This window comes from Polistes dominula, unplaced genomic scaffold (genome assembly GCF_049000335.1).
Source record: "Polistes dominula isolate Pdom_NZ unplaced genomic scaffold, Pdom_raw_medaka contig_27, whole genome shotgun sequence".
Taxonomy (NCBI): Eukaryota; Metazoa; Arthropoda; class Insecta; order Hymenoptera; family Vespidae; genus Polistes; species Polistes dominula.
In genome coordinates this window covers 1183753-1200780 of record NW_028300906.1, presented here as the reverse complement: position 1 = coordinate 1200780, position 17028 = coordinate 1183753, and the positions used below count along the sequence as shown (strand labels likewise).

At 23.8% G+C, this 17028-nt stretch overlaps 4 protein-coding genes and 1 long non-coding RNA gene across 31 annotated transcripts in view; 2 read left to right on the top strand and 3 right to left on the bottom strand.

The window, feature by feature from the left end:
• LOC107073265 (uncharacterized) overlaps window positions 1-17028 on the top strand; it is a 183405-nt gene that overhangs the window by 81012 nt on the left and 85365 nt on the right. For 6 of the 26 annotated variants that reach the window (XR_016178948.1, XR_016178956.1, XR_016178954.1 and 3 more), the window contains one exon: window positions 14061-14222. The exons of 8 other annotated variants lie outside the window; for them this stretch is intronic. Coding sequence is in view for 6 of the 18 variants with exons in the window: in XM_089179581.1 (XP_089035707.1) it covers window positions 14061-14222 (162 nt within the window). In the remaining 12 variants the exon portion in view is untranslated. Of the gene's footprint in view, window positions 1-4630; window positions 5719-7533; window positions 8108-10923; window positions 11739-11948; window positions 13688-14060; window positions 14223-14750; window positions 14873-17028 lie in introns of those variants that run through there. 12 more of the 26 variants (XR_016178962.1, XR_016178958.1, XM_089179592.1 and 9 more) reach the window with 7 other exon arrangements.
• Window positions 433-1195, top strand: LOC149033389 (uncharacterized). Its single transcript, XR_016178967.1, has 2 exons — window positions 433-893; window positions 967-1195. It is a non-coding gene; the product is annotated as an uncharacterized LOC149033389 (long non-coding RNA).
• On the bottom strand, window positions 1169-4623 carry LOC107073262 (uncharacterized). Of its 2 annotated transcripts, XM_015333825.2 has the most exons (5): window positions 2960-3968; window positions 2792-2882; window positions 2142-2287; window positions 1740-1872; window positions 1169-1659 (listed from the first exon to the last, which is right to left on the bottom strand). In XM_015333825.2, exons 1-5 carry the CDS (start codon window positions 3103-3105, stop codon window positions 1609-1611), a joined length of 567 nt encoding a protein of 188 aa, XP_015189311.1. In that variant the 5' UTR covers window positions 3106-3968; the 3' UTR covers window positions 1169-1608. The 2 variants fall into 2 exon arrangements, 1 of the variants encoding a protein (XP_015189311.1); XR_016178946.1 differs by lacking the exons at window positions 1169-1659; window positions 1740-1872; window positions 2792-2882; window positions 2960-3968 and adding an exon at window positions 4234-4623 and having other exon boundaries at window positions 1991-2287.
• Window positions 11486-13105, bottom strand: LOC149033388 (uncharacterized). Its single transcript, XM_089179736.1, has 6 exons — window positions 13102-13105; window positions 12767-13025; window positions 12541-12666; window positions 12371-12461; window positions 11809-11954; window positions 11486-11630 (listed from the first exon to the last, which is right to left on the bottom strand). Exons 1-6 carry the CDS (start codon window positions 13103-13105, stop codon window positions 11486-11488), a joined length of 771 nt encoding a protein of 256 aa, XP_089035862.1.
• LOC149033387 (uncharacterized) lies at window positions 14229-17023 on the bottom strand. Its single transcript, XM_089179600.1, has 2 exons — window positions 14951-17023; window positions 14229-14776 (listed from the first exon to the last, which is right to left on the bottom strand). Exons 1-2 carry the CDS (start codon window positions 15061-15063, stop codon window positions 14632-14634), a joined length of 258 nt encoding a protein of 85 aa, XP_089035726.1. The 5' UTR covers window positions 15064-17023; the 3' UTR covers window positions 14229-14631.

Sequence of the window (17028 nt, the reverse complement as noted above, 5' to 3'; positions counted from 1 at the left end):
TTTTTTTTTCTTTTTTTTTTCAATACAATTGATAATAAACATATTTCTTGTAATATATTCAGCTACATAACATTTCTATTCATACGTCACATTTATTTAAAAAAAAAAAAAAAACAATTACCTTAAATATATAATAATTAATATATTATAATAAATACAGAAATTTTAATAGTGATATTAAAATATATATATAAAATAATAAATAAGATATAATAGATATAAAAATAATTATTTTACATTTAAATAATTATTTCAACAATAATTATTTTATATCTGTAATAATAAATATAAAAAAAAATATTTAATAGCGACAATAAAGAATATAAAAATAATAAATAAGATATAATAGATATTAAAATAATTATTTTACATTTAAATAATTATTTTAACGATAATTATTTTAAGATATATCTATTTATATTAGATCTATAATATTATTATTTTTATATCCATAATAATAGATGTAAAAAAAAAAATTAATTAATAATGATATTAAATATTTTTTTATTTATCATATTTATTATAGTATGTTTTTTTTTTTTTATATTTATTTTTCACAAAATACATTTGGAAATAAACGAACATACCTGATGAGCAATAACAGGAAATGTTGGAACTGCTACAATACTTAATAATAATAACTGATTATTAGAACTATGATCTGAACGTAAACCCAAAATTAATAAAACAAATTTATTCGAAAAAAGGAAATGTTGTTGGTCAAAATGTGGATTATTCGTAACCATAATGTGTGATATCTAGCACGTTTAACATCGAACTGAACGAGATAAACAAATCCCCACCACTACTACTTCATTGTAATACTATAATTGACATAAATTAGTGTGATGATAAAAAATTTAAGATAAAGTAATAACGTGAAAGAAAAAATGGTAAGGTAATAATTTAATCGATTGAATAATAACGTTAAAATGTTATACAAACCCCTTGTGTATATTTCAATAGTTTAACTATAGTTGTCGATCGAACAGCTGATTGTTTTCCCATAATTAAATGAAGGGGAACAATTTACATTAGAAATACATAGGATGTTATGGGACATGCGCAGAAAAATGTGTTCTTCAAAACATTTGTCAGTCTTTATCTGACATCGGTACACAAAACACTTGCTTATAAATACGTAAACAATTTGTTATGATATTTAGTGTTAAAAAAAAAAAAAAAAGAAAAACAATACATACAAATATTTCATCATAACGAAACATATTTCTATCGAGTGTTTTAAGAGTTCTGTAAAGATATGTAATAAAAATTAAATAAATGAAACAATTAAAATAGAATTACAGTTGTTAATAAGAGTTCTGTGAAGATATGTAATAAACGTTAAATAAATAAAACAATTAAAGTAGAGTTACATTTAAAAAAAAAATATTAACATAAAATAGATTAAGTTTAGAAATTTGTTTAACAAATGTAGAAGACGGAACTTTAATGGAGATCAAAATATTTTACTACAATTATTTTGAATACAAGTAAGTAATTTATAAAATTGTTTAACATTTTACGTAATTTCTACAACAAAGTATTTCTAAATTAAATATTCTATGGAATTTTATTTGATTTATTTTAATCAATAGACTAGAAATTTTATTCAACGTTGTAGTAAACCATCGCAAAAGAGAATGCTTTACGCATTAACTAAATAAAAAAAAAAAAAAAAAAAAAAAAACCATGAATAAAATAATTAATATAATATTCAATAATATTGTAATACTTACACTAGCAAATACTTCGTGAGATGAGATAAACATATTTCCGATTGATAGAAAGGAAGGTTTTCCACTTCTCATTAACATAAATAAAAGTAATTTTTGTGTATTTTTAGAAATAGTGTAAAATGGAATGTTACATCTGTAAAAAAAATGTATTTTATTATTAAAACAAAATAGAAACTAAAGATTGAATTGAATTGAATTGATTCAAATTTGAGTCAATTTGATCATTGAATCAATTGAATCATTCAATGAATCATTGATTGATTCAATTCAATTTTAAATCATTGAATGATTTCAAATAATTTTTGAATAATTTCTTAATAATAGAAAAAATTTTTCTATAACATTTATAAATTAATGTTAAAGATTGTAATTGATAGTTAAATAAAAGAATTTTTTTCGTACAATTCAGCAAATACCGCATTGCTATAATTTAACAGCTTTTGTCCAAGGTAGAAATTAATATATATTGTAAAAAATGAGCCAATAACATACATGCTGAATTCAATTCTGTCTATTATATTTTTCGATAATTCAGAATATTCCATTATCTAAAATAAAAAGGAAAAATTTCAAAAAATTGCATTAGAAAAGATGAAAATAAAACATGTAGGATAAAATGAAGAGAATTTTCAAACACTTTTGTACTTTATACATAATATATATATAATATATATTTAAAACGAATTAAATACAAAAATATTATTATTATATAAAACTAATAACTTTATCAAGCAATTGTATCCCGTGCAAAATCATTTTTTAATATAACAAATAACAAACTATAACGTGTTAGAATAATTAAATAATAAATATATATATTTCAATAAACTATATATTAATATATATTTATATAAACTACAATAAAATACACTAACTATAATACTATTACTACTACTACTACTACTACTAGAACTATAAAAACATGTCTAAGTACTTCAACAAGAAAAAAATTGTATAAAATGCATTTTTGTTAAATTGAAATAAAAAAAAAATAAAAAATACAAATATAATAATAAAAAGCATTACTTATTATTTTTGCGCAAATTACTTACGCACAAAAAATTAAAAACAGATAGAATCATTGCAAGAAAAACAACAATAAAATATGCTTCATTTGAGACGTATCTAAGCATGTCAACAAACCTTAATTAGAACAAAATCAACAAATTTATAATCATTATTAAATTTATACAAATTTATGAGAAACATAATCGACTTACTCAATACATTTTCTATGTCGATTGATAATATCGATTAACCAATTGTATTCTTCAGTTTGTGTAACAAAATATAAACACTTTCTATTGTAGTTTTGTGTTTTTTCAAATGGTTGACGAATTTTCAATCTACCATTCAAAATGAACATTTTAACGATATTCTAGAGTACATAATCAGTGCACAATTAAATAAAAAAATTACTCTATCACAAGAAACGTACTTTATAATTGTATACTGACAGCAAGCGTGTTGTATGAAAATCAAAAAAGATGAGAAAGTAATACTACCAATGACTGTTACAATAATAATAAATATTATTTGATAACTGAGAATGCTATAATATAGAACTCCAGATATATGAAATTTATTTTCAGTTAGTGGTAGAGTTAATTGATTATCTTCCAATTTGCCAATTAATAACAAAAACACATTTAAAATGCTTGGAAATATTATTGAAAAGCAATAGACATAAAAGAATACTGTAAACGTTTTTAGGATAAATTATATTGAACAAATTTAATATATTATAACATTTTAAATAGTTATACCAACCCATTAAAATATATACATATAATTTACTTTGAACAGTATACTTTTGTAAAATTATTAATTCTTCGTGATCGGTAATTTCCTCGTGATCTAATTTGAAACGTGTCGTGAGAAATGCATACTAAAAAAAAAAAAAAAAAAAAAAAATACAAATATATATATTTGTAAGAATAAAGATTGATTTTTAAATTCAAAAAAAAACAAAAAATTTGACGAACTGTATCAAAGCGAAAGAAAAAAAGACTGTAGACAGAGATGATAATAAGAATAGCTACTATTTTTTGAATTAACTTGATATTGGAATGCAGGATAAATTCGGTTGTGAAAAGTAGATACAACTAGAAAAAATGTTAATTAGTTTTACATTAGATTATTATAATTACATAATACATTAGAGATTATGAAACAACAATTTATTAATTAATAATAAATATCGTAATAATATATAAATATAAATTAGAAAAATACAAAACACATAATAGGTAATCTCAATATTATATTCCATATAATATAGAAATATTGATATTTCCTATAATGTTTTTTTTTTTTTTTTTTAGAATAGTGGTAAATTGTTGTTTCATAATCTAATTCATTATATAAAATTAATTATATTCATTTATTATTATAATTAACTATATTATATTATTATCATAAATTTCTATGAATCAACATTGTTTAACTTAAAAAATACAATAATTCAAGTAACCACAAATAGAATCACACTTACCAATATAACAACTACTGGTAATAAATAAACTATTATAGCTGAAAATAACAATAATTGATCCTTCGAATTTCGATTAGGACGTTGATTCGTTAAAAATTGAAATAAAAAACTTGAAAAAAGAAAATGATGTTTAGCAAGATCTACATTTTTTGATGTCATGGTAAAGTATCTCACGAGATCCCACAGCAAACTGAACAAAAGTCTATCTTCTACTTGTAGCTAACTTATTCAAATTGCTTCCTACTACCAATAGTGTCAATTTGTGTAAATAAGTGTCATGATTTAAGAACTATGACATAATCGATAAAGTTACTAGTAAAAATATCCACTTACTTTACATCTTTTCAATGTATAATATGTTTTATTCAGACATACGTATGTACATGTAATTAAACAGATGGTGATTCCCATAATTAAACGAAGGGGAAAAGATACCTTTTACTGTCAATGTCCAAAGACATGCGCAGAAGGGTTGTTGGATTGCAATCTTGGTCAGTTGAATTTAGACAGTGGTGCAGTACACTTGTTTAGAAATAAGAATACTATTTCTTGTTGCAGTAAGTAAAATATATTTGTCTTTAAAATCAAGAAATAATTTGTGTTTCAAAAAATGATACGTCAGTGTATTCCTAAAAGATTAATATAAGTGATAAAAATACAAATTAGGATAAATTTATGTGAGCAAGTTTTTTAGTTAATTAATGAGATAATAATAAACTACTATCGAGTTTATGAAATAAAAATAAATAAATAATAATTTATTATGCTTGGTACAAATTATTATACTATTTTTTCTAATTGTATCACAGAAGCTTCAAATTATTGTGAATTGTAGTAGACCATTGCAAAGGAAAATGCTCTTTGTATTAACTAAAAAAAAAAAAATAATTAATTAGTAGAATACACAATTTAATATCTAATTATAATTTAACACTTACCCTGGCAAAAACTTCGTGCGATGAGACGAACATATTTCCAATTGATAGAAAACTCGGTTTTCCACTTCTAGTTATCATAAATAAAAGTAATTTTTGTGTATTTATAGAAAGAGTATAAAAAGGAACGTTACATCTGTAACAAAAGTGTATTAGCTATTAAACACATATGAAGTCAGGATTAAAGAATTTAAAACTACTTTCAGAGTTTTTATTATTGCTAGATGTAACAGTAATTAAATTCATTATAGAATTAACAAATTTTAAAAAGTATAGCAAAATTGCTTGTTAATTAAAATAACTCTTTTCTTACAATTCTACAAATACCGCATTACTATGATTTAACAGCTGTTGTCCGAGGTAGAATTTAATATATATTGTAATAAATGAGCAAATAACATTCATACGGAGTTCAATTCTGTCCATTGCAGTTTCCGCTAATTTAGAATATTGGAAGATCTAAAGGAATGCGATAAAATTAAAAAATTACATTTACAAAATGCAAAAATAAATATAGTTTAGAAAATTATGTTTCCTTATCAAAATTATTTCAATATGAAATGATATAAATTACTTCTTGAAAAAAGAACTTTCTAATATTCTTGCACTTTCTACGTAATATATATGAATTATATATATTACGTAGAAAGTACAAAATTGTTAGAATATATATATATGCATTCTTGTCAAATAAAAATAAAAAAAGATATACATATAATAATAAAAAACATTATCTATTTATTAATTCTGCGCAAACTACTTACGCACAAAAAATTAAAAACAACGAGAATCATTGCAAGAAAAACAACAACAAAATATGCTTCATTTGAGACGTATCTAAGCATTTCAATAAACCTTAAGTAAAACAAATTAAAAAATTGTATAGTTATTATTAAAATTAATTCAAATTTGAGTAAAAACATAATCGACTTACTCAATAGATTTTTGATGTCGATTGATAATATCTATTATCCAATTGTATTCATCAGTTTGTGTAACAAAGTATAAACACTTTCTATTGTAATTTTTATTTCTCTCAAATGGTTGACGAATTTTTAATCTGCAATTTGGAGAAAATAATTTAACAAAATAATTCAATACGTAATCATTTATCAAGTAAATAAAGAATTACGTAATAACATAAAACTTACATTATAATTGTATACTGACAGCAAGCGTGATGTATGAGAATAAAAAAAGCTAAAACAGTAAAACTTCCAATTGTAGTTATAAAAATAATTAGAAATATTTGATAACTGAGCATGCTATAAAATACAAATCCATATTTAAAGGATCTTTCCTCACTAAGTGGAAGCGTTAATTGGTTATCCTCCAGTTTGCCAATAAATAGTAAAAACAAATTAAAAATGCTTGGAAATATTATTGAAAAGCAATAAAAGTAAAAGAAAACTGTAAACATTTACAATAATTTTATTTGCAAAAGTTTGATATTACAATTATTTGCTTAAAACTACTTATACCTACCCATTATAGTATTCACAAATAATTTACTTTGAACTGTATACTTTCTTAAAATGTATAGTTCTTCGAGATTAGTGATTTGTTCGCATTCTAATTTTAAACGTCGTGTAAGTATTTGCCACTAAAAGAATTTAAAATATATATTTCTCTTATAAGAATAAAGGTTTTTCACTAATTGAAAAATAAATTTCAACGAACTGTTTCAAAGCAAAAGTAGAAAGTACTGTAAATACAGATAACAATAATAATTCCAAGTAATTTTTGCATAAATTTAATAGTTGAATGCAGGGTAAATTTGGTTATGAAAAACGAATACAGCTAGAAAAAATGTTAATTGATTTGCATCAGATTATTATAACTGTACAATACGTTATGGTTTATAAAACAACAGTTTACCACAATGAAGAAAAAAAGTAATAAGTCTATAAATTACAATTCACTAAATGCAATAAAATTAATGAAATATGTAACATCATTATTAAATCACTATAAAATGTAATAATCACGTACACATTCACAAAAATAACTTTTACCTCTACAATAAAATAAGGTAAAAGGTAGGTAATAATAGCTGCTAATAACAACAACTGATCCCTCGAGTTTCGATTAGGACGTTGATTCATAAAAAAATGAAATATAGGACTAGAAAAAAGAAAATGTTTTTCCGCGAAGTTATGATCTTTCAAATTCATAGTAAAGTATCCCACGAAATCCCCCAGGAAACTGAACTAAAGTCTATCTCCTGCTTGCAGCTAATTTATTCAAATTATTATCTACTACAAATCGTGTAAATATACGTAAATAAGTGATATTGTTAAAGAACTACAATGTCAATGTACATTGTTTTTTATCAAGATATACCTGTTCACGTGTATTAACACAGATGGTGATTCCCATAATTAAACGAGGGGAGAAAAAATACCTTTTATTTTCAATGTCCAAGGACATGCGCAGAAGAGTTGAAAGATTGCAATGTTGGTCAGTTGCACTTCGACAGCCGTCCGGTACACTAACTTTCAAAGTAAAAATCCATTTCCTATAGGAAATAGTTTAATATTCTAGTCATTCAAATATTCAAATACTTTGTGTTTAAAAAAAAATGTTTAAATAGTATTTTCCTAAAATATTAAAATGTACAAATAACTCCGCATAGTGTATGTGATTATCTAGATATCTAGATAATATTTAGCTGGTCTCAAGCCCAGATAAAGGAGGAAGGTTCGAAGGCAATGCTATTAACTTACCGTCTGTAAAAAAAAGCCATATCCAGAACTAGCAAATCATCTTTCTTTAAACTGTGGAGTAAGAATCAAAAGTTTTAAGCCATAATAATAATAAAAATACAAAGAAAAAAAATGTAGGGATGAAAATAAATGAAGAGACTTCTTTTAATAATTCGAACAAATAATAATGACAAATTAAATAATAGTTCTATAATGAATGTATATTCTAAATAAGTAAGTATTTCTAAATTGAATAAATAACAATTAACTATGCTTAATATACATTATTTCACTACTTATTTTTGTTTCTTTTCTTTACCATATCACCAAAGCATTGAATTATTGTGCACTGTAGTAGACCATCGCAAAAGAAAATGCTTTTTGCATTAACTGAAAAAAAAGAAATAATTAATTAGTAGAATAAATAATTTAATATCTAATTATAATTTAATACTTACCCCGGCAAAAACTTCGTGTGATGATACAAACATATTTCCAATTGATAGTGAGCACGGTTTTCCACATCTCATTATCATAAATAAAAGTAATTTTTGTGTATTTATAGAAAGAGTATAAAACGAAACGTTACATCTGCAACAAAAGTGAATTAGCTATTAATCACATACGAAATCAGGATTAAAGAATTTAAAATTAGTTTCTGATTTCTTATTATTACTAGACATAACAGTAATTAAATTCTTTAGAGAATTAACAAATTTTAAAAAGTATAGCAAAATTGCTTGGCAAATAAAATAGTTTTTTCTTACAATTCCACAAATATTGCGTTGCTATGATTTAGCAGCTTTTGTCCAAGATAAAAATTAACATATATTGTAAAAAATGACCCAATAACATACACGCCTAATTCAATTTTGTCTATTATATTTTCTGATAATTCAGAATATTTCATGATCTAAAAAAAAAAAGTGATATAAATTTACTAATTAAACTAATAATAAATCTAGCAATAGAGTATTTTATTAATATACTTTAGTGCTTTTTGTTCCTATTTTATCAAAATAAAAAACAAAATATCTACAACAAAATTGTCTAAATACTTCAATAAAAACTTGTACAAAATTGCATTATAGTGAAATAGAAATAAAAGAAAATAAAAAATGATAATAAAAGTCATTGCATAATAATTTGGCGCAAATTACTTACGCACAAAAAATTAAATGCAACGAGAATCATTGCAAGAAAAATAACAACAAAATATCCTTCACTTGAGGTGTATCTAAGCATTTTAACAAACCTTAAGTAGAACAAAATAAAAAATTTTAATTATTATAATAAATTTATACAAATTTATTTACTTACTCTATAGATTTTCGATGTCTATTAATAATATCAATTATCCAATTGTATTCATCAGATTCTGTACAAAAATGTAAACACTTTCCATTGTAATTTTCATATCTCTCAAATGGTTGGCAAATTTTTAATCTACCATTAAAAGAGAACATTCTTATGAAATTGTTGAGTACATAACTAGTACTCAAATAAATAAAAAATTACTCTATTACAAGAAACATACCTTAAGATTGTAAATTGACAGCAAGCGTGTTGTATGAAAATTAAAAAAGTTGAGACGCTAAAACATCCAATTGGAGCTAATATAATAAGAACAAGTATATGATAGCTTAGCAAGCTATAATATATAACTCCAGAATCAAAGGTTCTTTTTTCAATAAAAGGTAGTCTTAATTGATTATCTTCCAATTTGCCAATATACAACAAAAACACATCAAAAATGCTTGGAAATATTAGTGATGTGCAATAAAAGTTAAAGAAAACTGTAAACATTTACGATTACTTATATTGCAAAAGTTTGATATTACAATTATTTCCTTACAACTACTTATGCCTACCAAATACAGTATACACATACAATTTATTTTGGACACTATACTTTCTCAAAATGTATAGTTCTTCGATATTAGTGAATTCATTGTGTTCTAGTTTTAAACGTGCTATAAGTATTTGTAACTAAAAAGAAATAAACATATATATTTTACTTGCAAGAATAAAGGTTGCTCACAAATTAACAAAAAATTAGACGAACTTTCTCAAAGCGGAAGAAGAAAGTACTGTAGGCAGAGATCATTATTAAGGCTGCTGCTAATTTTTGAATAAGTTTAACAGTTGAATGCAGGGTTAATTCGGATATGAAATAAAAATACACCTAGAAGAATTGTTATTAAATACAAATTTTCTAAAGTAAAACCATAGAATACATTAACCCTTTACACTTCTATGGAGGGTGTTATTTGGCATCTGTTTTTACATCAAAAAATGAAACTTTGAAAATTACAAAATATAAAAATAATGAAAATAAAATAAACATTTTATTTTTTCCTTTAAATTATATTTAAATTTACATATTTTTAATTAAAGTAAATCCTTAATATAGATTTAAAGTCATTGAAATCTGTTGAAAATAAAATCGAAATATAATTCAGAGTACAAAGGGTTAAGGTTTATTTGAACAACAGTTCGCTACCATTTTGTCAAAAAAAAAACGTAAGTGTAAATCGAAATTACTTTTATCAATTAATTGATATTAAATAGAAATTGATATAAATTTTAATTTTAATAATAATAAACTAAAACACTGGAATTATGTTGAACAGATTCACAAAAATAGCATTTACCATTACGACAATAGAAGGTAAAATATAAGTAAGAATAACTAAAAATAAAAACAACTGATCCCTTGAATTTCGATTTGGATAATAATTCGTTAAAATCTTGTATAAACGATTAGAAAAAAGAAAGTGATGTATCTCGAAATGACGATCTTTTGAAATCATGATAAAATATCTCACGAAATCTCACAGCAAACTGAACAAAAGTCTATGTCCTGCTTGCAGCTAACTTATTCAAATTGTTACCTAGTACAAATCGTGTAAATTTGCGTAAATAAGTGTCATGATTAAAAAACTACAATTTAATCAATAAGATTACTTTGAAAAAGTTCCTTTTATTACATATGTTTCAATGTACATTGTTTTATATTGAGATATACCTGTTTACGTGTGTTGAAACAGATGGTGATTCCCATAATTAAAGGAGGGGAGAAAATATATGTTTTACTTTCAATATCTAAGGACATGCGCAGAGAGTTTGAAGGATTGCAATGTTGGTCAGTTGCACTTCGGCAGCGGTGCTGGAAACTAGCTTTGAAAAAAGAAATCAATTTCTTACTGCAATAAGTGTAATATAGTTGTCATTAAAATTAAGAAATATTTTATGTTTAAAAAAAAAAGAATACTGCGGTATATTTCTAAACAATAACCATAAGTGATATAATAGAAATAAGGACAAAAACAACTGAACAAGTTTTTTAGTGAATTAAAGATATAATAATGCTGGTTTAAATAATACTTATTCTAAAAAAATTTATTCAAAAAAAGAAAATACTTCATATTTATTAAATATTTATTTAGTATGCGTGATGCAAATTATTTCACATAGTTTTTTCTGATTGTATCACTAAAGCTTTGAATTATTGTGCACTGTAGTAGACCATAGCAAAAGAAAATGCTTTTCGTAATAACTAAAATAAAAAATTATTTTTATAAGTATTAATAATTTAATACTAAATAACAATTAAATACTTACCCCAGAAAATACTTCGTGCGATGAAACAAACATATTTCCAATTGAGAGAAAGCATGGTTTTCCACTTCTCGTTATCATAAATAAAATTAATTTTTGTGTATTTATAGATAGAGTATAAAACGGAATTTGACATCTGTAACAAATGTATATTTGTCATTGTACACAAAAATTTTAACTAAGTGTTAAAAATTTTTAAGTTATGTGCAGTGATTTACTTATAATTATTTATATCAATACTAAAACTCTCTTAATAGAACAATTGTGATTCTTGAAAGTATAAAATTTTCTTTTTTATTATAATTTTTTCGTACAATTCCACAAATACTGCTTTGCTATGATTTAATAGCTTTTGTCCCAGGTAGAAATTAATATATATTGTAAAAAATGAGCCAAAAACATACATGCTGAATTCGATTGTATCAATTGCACTTTCTGATAATTCAGAATATTGTAGGATCTAAAAGAAAAGGAAAAATTTCGAAAAAATTGCATTAGAAAAAATGAAAATGCTACAAGAAAGACAAAATAAACACTATTTTCTAAACAAAATTATTTCAATATTAAATAATAAAAAAAAAATACTTCTAGAAAAAGTAACTTTTTAACACTTTTGCACTTTATGCATAATATATATGTATATATTATACAGAAACACTTACTTCATCAAGCAATTGTATTTCGATCAACAAAATTTCCATATAAAAACATACAACAGATTATTATAACATGTTAAAATATAATCTAGTTCAGTTCTTTATTGTCAACTTTTCATAAAAAGAATAGATATTACTAGCACACAAATTTCTAAGTAATTAAAAACAAAAAAAATGATAATAAAAAGCATTACATAATGATTTTGAGCAAATTACTTACACAGACAAAATTAAAAACAGTAAGAATCATTGCAAGAGATAGACCAATAAAATATGCTTCATTTGAGACATATCTAAGCATGTCAACAAACCTTAATTAGAACAAAATCAACAAATTTATAATCATTATTAAGATTATAGAAAAATTTACGTAAAGCATGATCAACTTACTCTATAGATTTTTGATGTCGATTGATAATATCGATTATCCAATTGTATTCATCATTTTGTGTACAAAAATGTAAACACTTTTTATTGTAGTTTTGTGTGTTTTCAAATGGTTGACGAATTTTTAATCTACCATTCAAAAAGAACATTTTAACGATATTCTAGAGTACATAATCAGTATACAAATAAATAAATAAAAAAAAAAAACCCTCTATCACAAGAAACGTACCTTATAATTGTATATTGGCAGCAAGCGTGTTGTATGAGAATGAAAAAAGCTGAGAAACAAAAGCTTCCAATTACAGTTACTATAATAATGAAAAATATTTGATAGCTGAGCATGCTATAAAATATAACTCCAGATTGAAATGATTTTTCTTTAATAAGAGGTATTGTCAATTGATTATCCTCCAATTTGCCAATAAATAGCAAAAACACATTAAAAATGCTTGGAAATATTAGTGAAAAGCAATAAACGTAAAAAAATACTGTAAACATAAATAATAATTAATACTGCGAAAAATTCCATATTACAACTTTATTCTTACAATTACTTATACTTACCCATAATAGTATACACGTAAAATTTAGTCTGAACAGTATACTCTCCCAAAATATATAATTCATTTAAATTTGAAAATTTCTCGTAATCTAATTGTAAACGTGATAGAAGTAATTTCACCTAGAAAAAATCAAAATATATATTTTACTTGTTAGAATTATGATCCATTGACGAATTTAAAAATAAAATTCAACGAACTGTCTCAAAACGAAAGAAGCTAACACTATAGGTAGAGATTATGATAAATACTGCTACTAATTGTTGAATAATTTTAACAGTTGACTTCAGGCTAAGTTCGATTATGAAAAATAAATACAGCTAGAAAAAAAAACATTCTTATTAGTTTACATAAAATTATTCAAACTAAACTCTCTTAGGCATATAGAATTGTGTAATGACAGATTACGAAAATTCTGTCAAACCAAAGCATAAGAGTAAAACAAAATTAGTTTCATCAATGAATTATCATTAAATTGAAATCGATTTAAAATGTAACATCAATATTAATTAACTAAAACATTGTATTGATCACGTACACTTTGAAGAAAAATACTAATTACCTCTCCAATAATAGAAGGACAAATGAAGGTAATAATAGATAAAAATATTACAAACTGATTCCTCGTTTCTATATCAGGACGTTGATTCGTCAAAAATTGAAATAACCGATTTGAAAAAAGAAAATGATGTTTCGCGAGATCACGTTTTTTCAAAGTCATGGTAAAGTATCTTACGAAATCTTCCAGTCAACTGAACAAAAGTCTATCTCCTACTTTCACCTAACTAATTCAAATTGCTACCTATTACGAATAGTGTAAAATTTAGAAAATCAGGATAATGATTCAAAGTACTATAAATTATTCAATAAAATTATACTAATTAAAATTTCCTCTTACTACATATGATTTCAACGTGCAATGTTTTTCTAGTAAGATATACCTGTTTACGTGTTTTGAAACAGATGATGGTTCCCATAATTAAACAAAGGGGAGAAAAAATACCTTTTACTTTCAATATCTACGGACATGCGCAGAAGGATTGTTGGATTGCAATCTTGGTCAGTTGCACTTCGACAGCGGTGCAGAACACTACTTTAAAAATAAGAAAACTATTTCTTGTTGCAGTAAGTAAAATATATTTATCTTTAAAATCAACAAATAATTATAGTGTTTTAAAAAAAAAAGTGGATTAGTTAGTGTTTTCGTAACAGATTAATATAAGTGATTATATAGAAGTAAAGATCAAGGTAAAACATGTTTCTTAGTTAGTTGAACAAACATTTAAAATAGTTTAGATAATAATTGTTTGACAAATACAATTGAAGATAAAGTAAGTACTTGTGAGTATATTAAATAATAATTTAAATATGTTTCATATGAATTATTTCAATATTTTTTTCTTATTGTATCACAAAAGCCTGAAATTATTGTGAACTGTAGTAGACCATAGCAAAAGAAAATGCTTTTTGCATTAACTGAAAAAAAAAGAAATAATTTATTAGTAGAATATATAATTAAACATTTTAATAATAATTAATTACTTACACTAGAGAAAACTTCGTGCGATGATACAAACATATTTCCAATTGATAGAAAACTCGGTTTTCCACTTCTCGCTATCATAAATAAAATTAATTTTTGTGTATCTATAGAAAGAGTATAAAACGGAATTTGACATCTGTAAAAAGAATAAATTAGCTATTAAACCTATAAGAAGTCAGGATTAACGAATTAAGAATTATGTTCAGAGTTTTAATTATTATTAGATATTACAATCGTTAAATTCTTAATGGCATTAACAATTCCTAAAAGTGTAGCACAATTGCTTAAGAATAAATAATGTTTTTCGTACACTTCCACAAAAAACGCGTTACTATGATTTATTAGCTGCTGTCCGAGGTAGAAATTAACATATATTAAAAAAAATGAGCCCACAAAAATTATGCTGAACTCAATTTTGTCCATTGTAGTTTCCGCCAATTGAGAATATTGGAGGATCTAAAATAATGCGATAATTTTATAAAAATTATATTTAAAAAATGCAAAAATAAGTAGTGCCCAGTAAATTTTGGCTCCTTAAGAAAATTATTTCAATACAAAATGATATAAATTACTTCTTGAAAAAAATAACTTTGTAACATTTTTGCACTTTCTACATAATATATATATGCATTCTTGTGTAATAGAAATGAAAAAAGATTTACATTTATATGTAATAAAAAAAAAAAAAAAAAAAAAAAAGCATTATCTATTATTTTTTCGCAAATTACTTACGCACAAAAAATTAAAAATAATGATAATCATTATAAGAAAATCGACAACAAAATAAACTTCATTTGAGACGTATCTAAGCATTTCAATAAACCTTAAGTAAAACAAATTAAAAAATTTTATAGTTATTATTAAAATTAATTCAAATTTGAATAAAAACATAATCGACTTACTCAATAGATTTTTGATGTCGATTGATAATATCTATTATCCAATTGTATTCATCAGTTTGTGTAACAAAGTATAAACACTTTCTATTGTAATTTTTATTTCTCTCAAATGGTTGACGAATTTTTAATCTGCAATTTGGAGAAAATAATTTAACAAAATAATTCAATACGTAATCATTTATCAAGTAAATAAAGAATTACGTAATAACATAAAACTTACATTATAATTGTATACTGACAGCAAGCGTGATGTATGAGAACGAAAAATGCTAAGACAGTAAAAGTTCCAATTGTAGTCATAAAAATAATTAGAAATATTTGATAACTGAGCATGCTATAAAATACAAATCCAGATTCAAAGAATCTTCCTTCACTGAGAGGTAGCGTTAATTGATTATCCTCCAGTTTGCCAATGAATAGTAAAAACAAATTAAAAATGCTTGGAAATATTAATAATAAACAATAAAAGCATGCGCCAACTGTAAACATTTACAATAATTATTATTTCAAAAAGTTGATATTACAATTATTTCTTTATAACTACTTATACCTACCGACTAAAATATTTACATATAATTTACTTTGATCGTTATACTTTCTCAAAACATTTAGTTCTTCGAGATTAATGATTCCATCGCATTCTAATTCTAAACGTTTTGTAAGTAATTGTATCTAAAAGAAATAAAAATATATATATATATATATATCTTACTTAAAAGCATAAAAGTTGTTCACGATTTTACAAATAAAATTCAACGAACTGTTTCAAAGTAAAAGTAGTTAGTACTGTAACCAGAGATAACAATAATAGCTGTAAGTAATTTTTGCGTAGATTTAATAGTTGAATGTAGGGTAAATTCGGTTAGGAAAAATAAATAAGTCTAGAAAAAATGTTAATTGATTTGCATCAGATTATTATAATTGTACAATACGTTATAGTTTATAAAACAACAGTTTAACACAATTAAAATAAGTAATAAGTCTATAAATTACAATTCACTAAATACAATAACATCATTAAAATATAAAACATCAATATTAAATAACTATAAGATGTAATAATCACGTACACATTCACAAAAATAGCATTTACCTCTATGACAATAGCAGGTAAAAGATAGATAATGACTGCTAAAAGTAAAAGCAACTGTTTCTTTGAGCTACTGTTAGGATATTGATTTGACAAAATCTGAAATAAACGATTAGAAAAGAGATAGTGTTGTTTCACTAGATCACGATGTTTCAAATCCATAGTAAATTATCGCACGAGATCCCCTAGCAAACTGAACTAAAGTCTATCTCCTATTTGCAGCTAACTTATTCAAATAATTATCTACTACAAATCGTGTAAATATAATTAAATAAGTGGTATTGTTAAAGAACTACAATGTAATCAATAAGATTACTTTGAACAATTTCCTTATGCTACATATGTTTTCAATGTACATTGTTTTTTATCAAGATATACCTGTTCACGTGTATTAACACA

What these genes read in the sequence shown, in the direction of transcription:
- LOC149033387 (XM_089179600.1), bottom strand. Translation starts at nt 15,063, where the DNA reads ATGGACAAAATTGAGTTCAGCATAATTTTTGTGGGCTCATTTTTTTTA. An exon ending in AACGCGTTTTTTGTGGAAGT is followed by an intron (nt 14,777 to 14,950) that starts GTACGAAAAACA and finishes TTCTTTTTACAG; the next exon opens with ATGTCAAATTCCGTTTTATA.
- LOC107073262 (XM_015333825.2), bottom strand. Translation starts at nt 3,105, where the DNA reads ATGTTCATTTTGAATGGTAGATTGAAAATTCGTCAACCATTTGAAAAA. An exon ending in CTGTTTTTAATTTTTTGTGC is followed by an intron (nt 2,288 to 2,791) that starts GTAAGTAATTTG and finishes TTTTTATTTTAG; the next exon opens with ATAATGGAATATTCTGAATT. An exon ending in AATGCGGTATTTGCTGAATT is followed by an intron (nt 1,873 to 2,141) that starts GTACGAAAAAAA and finishes TTTTTTTTACAG; the next exon opens with ATGTAACATTCCATTTTACA.
- LOC149033388 (XM_089179736.1), bottom strand. An exon ending in TGCCAATATACAATTATAAG is followed by an intron (nt 12,667 to 12,766) that starts GTACGTTTCTTG and finishes TTTGAATGGTAG; the next exon opens with ATTAAAAATTCGTCAACCAT. An exon ending in AAAGCAGTATTTGTGGAATT is followed by an intron (nt 11,631 to 11,808) that starts GTACGAAAAAAT and finishes CATTTGTTACAG; the next exon opens with ATGTCAAATTCCGTTTTATA.